We start from the raw sequence: 10,498 nt of genomic DNA, 5'->3' as shown, positions 1-10,498 counted from the left end.
CCAGCCGATCAAGGTGTGTGCACAAAATTCACAAGATACGAAAACTAATAAGAAAATCTTTTGTCTTCAAATCTTCATTTTCCTTCTCAATAACCTGTACAACACAAACTTGAATCCTCTTGTGATCAATCACGCACAGAACGAAGTCTGTTAACAATGGATTATCACAAGATGTCTTTAGATCCGCAAATGGTTCTCAAGATCCCGTTGATACTTTGATCTAGTTTAAGTGACTCGTATGTCAGAAGAGAAGGTTCTCAATAATAATCAAACTAGGTGCAATCAAAGTTTTAACAACCGTTAGTCAATTAAATCAATAATCGAAAACTAAAATAACAATGCAATTATATAGTTACCCACCAACGGTCCTCGTAGAGCTTCTTGATCCCACATAAGTCTTTAAACGAGCGGTCGTAAGAGATTTCGCCTAATTAGGGCACTTTCCTCTCCGGATAGACGACCCCACCAGAAAAAACACGAATGAAGTTTACCCAACTTTTAGAATAGTTTACAAGAAATGCAAACTCAAGTATTTAAAGACCAAGGTTGTTTGGACAACAAGGAAATTCCAAAACTGAAAATATTCTCAAGATATTTCATTAAAGTATCTAATTTCGGTATTCCTATATCCGATTAAATGCCAAAACATATTTCTGAAATCTCTGTTAGAAAATTTCTATTATTAGCTTTGCACATTAACTAATAACCTTTTCTAGAGGATATGCTTTAATTGCTGGTAATTAAAACATATATTTTTAAAAAGCATAATTAAATGCTTTTCAATATTTCGGTTTGGGATCACCTTGAGCATCAAGGAATATCTTTGAACAATTAATGATAAGATTTATTTACATGTTCAAATAATATTGACATCTATAAGTTTCTCTCAGCAAACCCTAATTCCAAAACAAAACATAAAGAGATATGTGAATATTGGAAACTCAGTTTTTCTCCTTGGGATCGGTTATACCATGACTCACAATTTAAGTTGTGACCGGTTATACCATGCTTTCCAAAATAGGTTGTGACCGGTTACACCATGCTTTCCAAAGTAGCTTGTGATCGGTTACACCTTACTTTCCAAATTAGCTTGTGATCGGTTACACCTTGCTTCCCAAAGTAGCTTGTGACCGACTACAACTAACTTCCCAATGTAGCTTGTGACCGGTTACATCTTGCTTCACAAAGTAGCTTGTGACCGATTACAACATGCTACACAATATAGGCTGTGACTGGTTATACCTCAATTATCCACATAAGTTAAGATAGGTTCTACCTTGTCATCTTGTATTGGTTATCCAAAAGATATTCAATAAAGAACCGGACCAACACTCTCATGATTTCCCTTTCAATTATGAAACAAGTTCATATATCTACTTCCTTAAACCAATGTAATAATACATAGTTTTCTAGGATGAAATCACACCTATATCTCACACATAATCAAATAACTAAATACATAGATTATGTCGATGTCGTATTTACAAAGTTCAAAAGATAAGCGTTATACTTCGTAATATATTTCCTTGGCACTTTGATCATAATGATATGACCAAGTCTAATCACTAGAGTATTATATATATACAGCTTCACATGTTATGTTTTCAATATAATACGACTTGAAAGATGTGTTAGGAATGGAAACAAGTCAAGTCAGTATTACTAACCTCAAGTGGAAGATGATGTCTTCGTTGCAGTCGTTACTTCTTCTCATTCTTCAGGTCTCCAGAGTAATACTTATGTGTCTCAACATTCCTAGACTTTCTAGTCTAACCTAAACGAAGTTGACTATAATATTTAACCAAGAGACTCTAGATGAGTTTTGATATTAAAATATGACAACCAAACTTGACATACCAACAGTTGGCAGGTTCAACCGAGTTATGCTCTAACACTAGCTATCTTGCATTATGGATGAAAAGGTTTTAATCATTGCTTCCAAGAAAAAACATACTGATTTATGTGCACGATCCTGGTATAAAGTCTAAGTATTGATGAAAGAGTTGAAGACCTAGAGAAGAATGCAGAAGAACTAAATAAGTTTATGATTGTTATGGCCAATAACCAAAAAATATTAGTGGACAAACTAACTGATCTTTTCAATAAGTTTGCTCCAATTGCTGATTTGATGAGAAAAGGCAGAAGGTGAGGAAAAACAATCAAAGGAAAGTGGAGGTTCTTTTTCAAACACTCATTCAAAACTCAAAAATGGTATTAAATTAAATTTTTCCAAGTTTTAAAGGCCCCGAAGACCATACTAGTTGGTTACGTAGGGCTGAGCAATATTTTTTTCTTCATGAAATTCCTGAAAGAGAGAGAGTTCCTTATGCTTCTTACTACCATCTTGATGATGATGCACAGATCTGGTACCAAATGCTAAAGTAAAAGATGATTTATGTTACTTTGGATGATTTTAAATCAGCGCTCCAAAATCTATGGTCCTAATATTTTTCTTGATTTTTTTTTTGGAGAAACCATAAGTTGCAGCAAACTAGAAGTGTGGAAGACTATCAAAAAACAGTTTGAAAAGTTATTAGCAAAGTTTGGTTCGCTCCCACAATCTAGACAAATAAGTTTATTTGTTAGCGGGTTGCGAGAATCAGTTCGTAACATGCAGGCTGATAAACCAGCAACATTGTCGGCTGCAATCGGGTTGGCACGTTTATTGAGGCTCTTGATAAGTCGCAATTGAATGCCATCACTCCAACGATAACTCAAGGGATGGTTGCAGTCAAGCAATTGACAACTTTGGAGTTACAAGAACGGAAGAAAAAATGACTCAACTTCAACTGCTTGGGATTTTCAAACCGGGGAATCGATGCAAAAAATTATTCAGGATAACTCAAGTCATCCAAGAAATTTGTGGGGATGATGTGATGGAAGATGGCAGTCCATATCCTTGTGGACAAGGCTTAAATTAGTGTGTGTGTGTGGGGGGGGGGGGGGGGTTACTATCAACTTTTATGTTTTTCTGTTAAGCATTTGGTTTTCATTAGTTTAGATAAGAAATAAGTTTGAATTGATTTTCAATTCAACCCGGTTAGAAAAACGTGTTGTTTTGTTAGTATTCCCTATTCTTTAGGAGTCTTTTAGTCATGAGTTTAGTTCCTATTTTGTAGGATTTAATGATTAACTGGCTACGTGATCAAGTTATGGTATATCTTTTGTAATCACTATTTACGAGATGGAAATCAATGAGACTTAAAGTTATTGAAAAATTGGTTTGACACTTGTGTTATTTGGAGGTTAAGGCTCCTCTATTAGCTCATACTCTGAGTACTCTGAGATTGGGTTCCTCTGTGATCCCTTATCTTCTTCTTCACAATTATCTTTTCTTCTTCTACTTTAAATTACTAGTGAGATCTTTTAGAAACAGAGGAGTATCTATTTATATGGATTTGGTGCATCCGGGTGTAATTTGGTACATGCCTGTGGCGATCCTCCAAAATAGATGTCACCAGTAATTTTAAAAGAAAAAAGTGGATCCAAAACACGGTGGTATTCGAGACAAGATTTAGACAGCTTATAAGTAAAACGGGGCATAAATGGCAACAACTTTGCCGAGCAGGATGATGTATCAGGAAAAAAAACCTGCTTCAAAGAAAAAAAATCAGAAAATAACACGCACACCCATCTTTTCATTCTTTCAGTCTGTTCTCTGCCATCAGATTATGGTATGCTATTGATTATTGAGTCATTGACTGTAACAGCGCCTTATTTTGGATGGACTTTGATCAATCGGTCGTATATAAATGTGTGATCACAGCCATAAACTGTGAGTTAACAGGCTACCTAAAGAAGATATCAATTCGACTTGTAATGTTCCCAGATCAGACAGTCTGGACAAGAATTAATCGTTGCACAAGAGGAGTTTTAAGGAAAGAAAAGGAAATGCGTATCAAATGCACTCAAATTATTCTTTAGCTCATGAGAGCACTGATAGCCTGAGACTATTCGACTGAGTAATGAAATGTGCTTCAATTGGCCGTATATATTTATGTGCAACCCCCCTCCTTTTCCTTTTCCTTTTTTTTTTTTTTGGAACGGGGCATACACTCTTTTGACTGTAGTATCTTTGGTAATGTCATCCTCAAACACTGGTGTAAACAACAGCGGATGTCAATTCTACATTTGAATTTCAGAATAGTTCCTCTTTTGTACAGAACTCCGTGTCAATACAACTGCTAAGTTTACCATACACAGAAAGATACAATGGCAAAACAAAATTTGAGGCACCACGAGTAAGTTTCATCTTAGCTTGGACTCTTCCATGAGAATTCAGCCATCAATGCAATATGATCTGATGACCACAACGGAGAAGGAAAAGCTGTATGTTTGATTGCAGACTCCTCGTCAAGCAGTTCTAATAGACTTTTCACTGTCAACATACCCCTATAAAATCATAAAAGAATTCGAACTCAAAATCGCTATCATACATGAGATAAAGATTAACTAGTCACCTCAATTATATTAGCTAATCACCAAGAGAAATTAACTACAATTTCCTTAAGCAGATTTGACTATGTCCACAAGAAAAGACAAATACCTGAATAGAAAATGTAATCTATTGTATTACGGAAATAGAGTGTAGCAGTGGTGAATCGAGGCTCCTTTGTATCAGAATCCATCATATCGCCTTTTTTAGTTCTTGAAAAGGATGAATATGCACTAGCCTATAAACAACATCCAAATGTCATCAGTCATGGATGTGAAAATCCATGATGTTTTCATCCTCAAAATGTTGCATTTCCATTGGAACATAATATTGCTGGCCTTGAAACTTTATATTAATATTTTGAATAATCTCCAAGAGAAAAACACGGAACACAGAAAAGAGGAAAAGGAAAAACATTATTCCTACCAGAGGTAGCAATTTATGTGAAAGCTTGAGATGTTCAATTATTCCATCAGGAGTGTTCACCAATTCTTCATGTTTAAGGTCCACCGACCCATTAACCACAAGAGTATGAGCAGCACTAAAACATAAAAGAAAATGTCAATTTTAAGTCAGCTGGTAAAGTAACTCCAGTAACTGAAGCCTCCTTCAGCTTTAAAATAAAACAGCACCAATATTTATGGAATTGAATTCACTCTTTGTTTAGCAAATGGAGCATTTAAATTAAAATAATATGTTTCAAAAAAGAATACTTGGGACTTTTTGTACCAAGAATTACAGCTAATACTAGTAAGTTTTGAAGGGAAAATAACTTCATTAGCAGAGAGAAAAGAACAACCTTTTAGGGAGAGAGTTAAGATCTGCACAAATGAGAACCGGAATATTTGAATGAGCTACACTCCGCTCCAGATCTTCAATAAGGGTTCCAACCTGTTGCGGTAACAAGTTCTTGAAAAAATTAGTCAAGCTTTCTTATAAGAAGCTACGAAGGGGATACAATATGAATACCGAAAGAAAAAAAATACCTGCCATAGTTTTACATCTGTATTCTCTGGATCCGCAGATACATGAACATTTGCCTGATATTACCGATTTAAACATATCAGACACCTAAAACTAATAGATGAATGATTATGCTTCAAAGTCTTGATGGATGCCATACCACACAAATTCGATGATTTAACGTGTCAGAAACCGGTTCAGCTTTAATTGCCTCCAATATTACTGTAAGTGCAATATTGTCCTGCAAAAAAACACAGCTAAATGCCAATTTGAAGACAAACAAAAGAGATTAACCGTTGACAATTCTAAAATCTGAATTGGAATGAATGGAAGGGGATAAAACCTCTACATCCAGCACAACAAAAGGACAACAAACTAATAGAAACAATCACCTTCATCATACTACGGCGCTTTTCTGCATCAAGTGACCAGGCTATTTTTTGTGCAGTATTTTTGAACTCGAGCTATAACAAAAAACAACTAAATGTTTTAAATCTGGTGAATCATTCAAATCAATAATGCATGTATAAAATCAAGGTTCCTACCTCATATTTCTTAATTAGTCTGAATTTACTGAGGCGAAAAAATGTTGCACACCCTTCAAATACGTATTTAGAAGTAAACAGCTGTAACAAAAACATAAGAAGAAGGATTTATTTATTTTCACATAAGTACAGTTCAAATGATTGACCCGAAACCACATGCATCAGTTTGAGGTGTATGCTTATCTGATTGTCCTAGAATTAACCCACTTTTGTAAGAAAAAATTTATGGAGCTCCCACACATTTTGTGACTAAAATTGCAGCAGGCAAGCAAGCTATCTTATCTGATTGACATACTTCATTTTCGTTTAAAATTGCAGCAGGTAAGCAAGCTATCTAATCATTTCCTATGTAGTTTTTAGAAGCAAATTTTTTTTCTAAAAGATGGTTGACGTACTTCATTTTCGTTCTGAGATCCAGATAAAGATGTAGGACTAGAAAAACCTTTTCCAAACACCCTATATAGAACAGTATCAAGACTCAAAGTATCAGAAATTACAACTTCAAGAATACACGTGGAAATGAGATATATACCGCAGATGTCTTCGACTTATGTATACCAGAATAGCCAATTTCTTTAAGCTTGGGCATAAAGAACTCCTCAAAGTGATCATGTTGTACCTAGTTAACAGAAAACAACATATTATACAGATGTCAACTAGGTAAAGAAACAACAGATAAACAGTAACAGTGACTTCCCCTTGACAATGATAACAGATACATTGAAAACGCACCTCCTGAAGACAAATGACATCTGCGTCATATCTAATAATCTCACGGAGTAAATTTTGGCTTCGATATTCCCAATTAAGAGTCGAAGCAGGACAGTAGCTGTATCTACTAGGATTAGCGCACAGATCAGCGAGGATATTGTATGAGAGCACGCCAAAAGACCTAGCAGAACAAATTTTTGATTCCAATTTAAAGTTACTAAAACCATCCAGTGGTGTGACTGGAATCATACAGCGACGAGGAGGCGGAATGATAACATGATTTGTCTTTACTTCAGTTTGCACCCGAGGTTTTCCCTCACTAAAGAATGTTGCAACAGCTTCTAATTTTAATCTATATCCAAAATCCTTTATTGTGGGCAAGTAGGTCTTTGAAGAACCCACCTTAACCCATGATCCATGCACTATTTCTGCATTCTTGTTAACCAATGAATCCTTATCAAAAGCTGAACAATAGGAACAATCACAGCAACTCTCATCATCAACAACATCTGCAGTCGTCTGTGACGGGGCAGCTATATGATGTTTGCGGTGGTTCAGCCATTGATCATGGTAACACTTCAAAGAGCAGTGAAAACTCTCTTTAACATGTTTCTCTAACACTGAACAATCTCTGCACTGGAAAGCAGCTATTTGAGTAGGGTGCACACAACAAATGGGCCTCTCTTGGTTCTGCAGTCTATACCTGCTTAGTTAACATATAAAGAAATGAATTACAAACGATTGGAATTTGACTAACAACCAAATCGATTATCGATTTAGGATGACTTAAACATGATCGAACGCATTTACCAAAAACCAGTGCATTCTAAAACTTGTAATCCACATCTAATTATCGAAATATAATTCTAGGTCTTGTACATATCTGTGTTGTCCACCAAAAAAAAAAACCCTAAGTAGTAAGTACACGATCTACATTTGTTTCTCACAAAGAATTCGACAAACTAAACTCAAGATTTCAAAGATGATGATCCAAGAATACTTAAACTTGTAAATTTTGACTGAAAATATTCAAGAAATCACCGACCCAATCACATCCAAGAATATCCAGACTTGAATAATGAATAGAAATTATAAAGATGTAAGTAATCAAGTAAACTAACCAGTTGAATTTCAATTTGTCGTCAGGAATGACTTTGCTGCCTTCTTTAGAATGGAGGGAAACAATTGGAATGATTTCGCAACCAACAGATGGAGTTTCAAGATTCAGTTCTGCTTGCATCTCGATTTCAAATTTCTGCAGTAATCATTTCAAAATCAATCATGTCACTGTTCAATAGAAACCAAGAAAGAAAGAGAGAGAGAAAAGTTCAGTGAAGGTTTTGGGTTTTGATCTTTCTTTTTAGTCAATATGCTTTTTTACTTCTTTTACCCCAAAATGTAATAAGTGAAAAATCAGGTACCTAAGCAGGGGTGTCTAGGAATTGTTTTTAACTTTTTTATTTGTAAAGCCCAAAAAGGGGTTGTGTTTGATTTTAAGAAGTACTTCAAGTTTTCAACTGCTTAGAAGCAAAAGTGTACCTGCTCGCTGCCAAACGTCCTCTTGTATTTATATGTTAACCCCACGCTTTTCTTTTTTTCTTGAAAATTTGGTAAAACAATTGGATAAAATGATGTGGTTATAATGATACTTTGGCGCTATAGTGCACCGATACTGATACACGGAGACACTGATACTGTGAGACGAATACAAAGATTCGTCAATTTTCAAAAAAATTAGGATACAGATTACGGTGAGATGCTTGTACTAATTAAAAAATATTTTATATAATAATAATTGATTTTAGTAAAAAATCACATAAAAAATCTAATAAATACTATTTGGAAGTCATCTGGCTCAGCTGATCATCCTGTTTCATAGAGGTTTCATACGCTCCAGGAGGTCCCAGGTTCGAGTCCCCGATACGCAATACTACAGAGTTTGACATGGAAGGTAGAGTTAGTTTGCCCTCCTTGCGACATAATCACAACCCCTTATCCGCTTCGACTCCCTTGGCTTGGTTCCTCATGAGGCTCGCTGGTAGGCTAGCACGACAACCTGTTCAACTAATGTAGTAGTACGTTGTTGGAGCTTAACTTGTTAGGCTTCCAACTAGTTAATGTAATAATACTATTTGGAATATTAAAAAAGATAGATAAAAAACTATCTAACATCTCGCTCACTCATCAAATATCTAACTGGCTTCATCAAATATCACAATTTCTAGTTCTTGCTCATCAACTGAAAGGTCTTCTACTTCAAGTTCTCCCACATTGTCAAGTGGATCAAGCGCATCTCCACTAATATCTCATATTTCACTTTCTCATATCCATTTGTAGAAGATTGTTGCGAGCAAACATTAAATTCTCAACATTTTGGGTTCAATCTTTTTCCTCTTAATTGAATGGATAAAATTACATGTGCTCCAATTTTTCTCTGAACAGCACAAGGAACATGGCTTCCCAAGAAACCTTAAAGCTAAATTTTTGTAATACTGGAGATGAAACACCATAAAATAACCAACAAGTTTTCTTTCTTTATAGTCAACATATAATTATTCGATGTGTTCATGAGTACAAATATCTCTAAATGTTTGAATTTTATGTATAAAATTATAAATATATAGATTTTGCATATAAAAATATATGTTAAAATTATAGGAAGTATCCCCTCTTAGATTATCCCAGAGGTATCCCAAAGTATCTCGTACCCTTTTTGTAATTAAAAAAGACGATACTTTAAATGAAGTATCTGACATGTATCTCCAGATATCCCCGAATATCTATTACTGATACGTCGCCGACACCGATACCTTAGCAATTTTGAAGTATATGTGCTTCATAGTTTTGGTTGCATTCTTATGAAGCTCAAACAACAATGATTATGAAGTTAATTTTCTTATCACATATTATCTTATAAAGATCTATCTTCCTATCAGAAATGAGTACTTTCCGAGGTGTAGACTGCCACCATCTACCACTTTTAATTTCAACCTCTGAAGATTAACGGTTGAAATCAAAATTTACGGTGAGGTTTTGTATCTCCGAATGTGCTCATTTTCGGCGGAAAGGTAAATATTTGTGAGAGGAATACGTGATAAATTTATTAGCTTTAGATTCATTGGCGTTTTATTTTTAAGAAAATGTCATTTTAACTATTTATTGGATCTACACTCAAGAAAAAAATGAAAATGTACAAAAAAAATTGTTTGTTTTTTCTTTTTTTGAGAAGAAAAATGGTCAGCGTTCAGAGCAAAAATACATCCCAATTGTCCCATATTAATTTCTTCATAGTTAAAACACAATTGTAGCTGAAAATATCATTTTTCGAATGTAATAGTGTTACCGGTAGCTTTTTATATTTCTTCATTTTGCTCCTTCCAGACCCTCATGCATGGACAACCGAAAAATGACATAAATGAAATAGAATAATATATTTAAATAAAAGAACTCAAAAGAGGTTTCATAAAAATTAGCATCTTAATTCCTAGCTATAAGATTCAAATGGAATAGAAACATCAAAGCGATGAAACTCGCCGATAGTAAATCAGGCTTTTGAAATTGCAAGTATAAATAAATAATCTATCTACTACTAGTTGTTGACTTAGATTTCTATTTTTATTTCATCATGTTTTCCTATTCGATAAAAGTAATTCTTTTTTACAATACGCTATAAGAGAATCTTAGTCATTTTACATGTCTCTCTAACCTTTCCATTATAAATTGTGTGCCTCCATCTTCAACCTCACATCGCAAGAATAAGATGACTAACATAATCAACTGAGTGAGATTTTGCACAACATAATCTCTTGTTCCTCTCTTTTCGGATATGACGGGTAAAACTATT

At 34.6% G+C, this 10,498-nt stretch overlaps 1 protein-coding gene across 1 annotated transcript; it reads right to left on the bottom strand.

The window, feature by feature from the left end:
- Positions 1–3,855: 3,855 nt before the first annotated feature.
- LOC113332031 (carbon catabolite repressor protein 4 homolog 2-like) lies at positions 3,856–8,004 on the bottom strand. Its single transcript, XM_026578693.1, has 11 exons — positions 7,776–8,004; positions 6,676–7,357; positions 6,476–6,562; positions 5,944–6,024; positions 5,791–5,862; positions 5,559–5,639; positions 5,422–5,475; positions 5,235–5,326; positions 4,862–4,976; positions 4,547–4,673; positions 3,856–4,392 (listed from the first exon to the last, which is right to left on the bottom strand). The coding sequence occupies exons 1-11, from the start codon at positions 7,892–7,894 to the stop codon at positions 4,382–4,384; spliced, it is 1,521 nt and encodes a 506-aa protein (XP_026434478.1). The 5' UTR covers positions 7,895–8,004; the 3' UTR covers positions 3,856–4,381.
- Positions 8,005–10,498: the final 2,494 nt, after the last annotated feature.

The sequence above is a fragment of the Papaver somniferum genome, unplaced genomic scaffold (assembly GCF_003573695.1).
Source record: "Papaver somniferum cultivar HN1 unplaced genomic scaffold, ASM357369v1 unplaced-scaffold_128, whole genome shotgun sequence".
In the NCBI taxonomy this organism is placed as follows: domain Eukaryota; kingdom Viridiplantae; phylum Streptophyta; class Magnoliopsida; order Ranunculales; family Papaveraceae; genus Papaver; species Papaver somniferum.
Note: the sequence above shows the minus strand (reverse complement) of the source record. Positions and strands in the feature narration are given on the sequence as shown.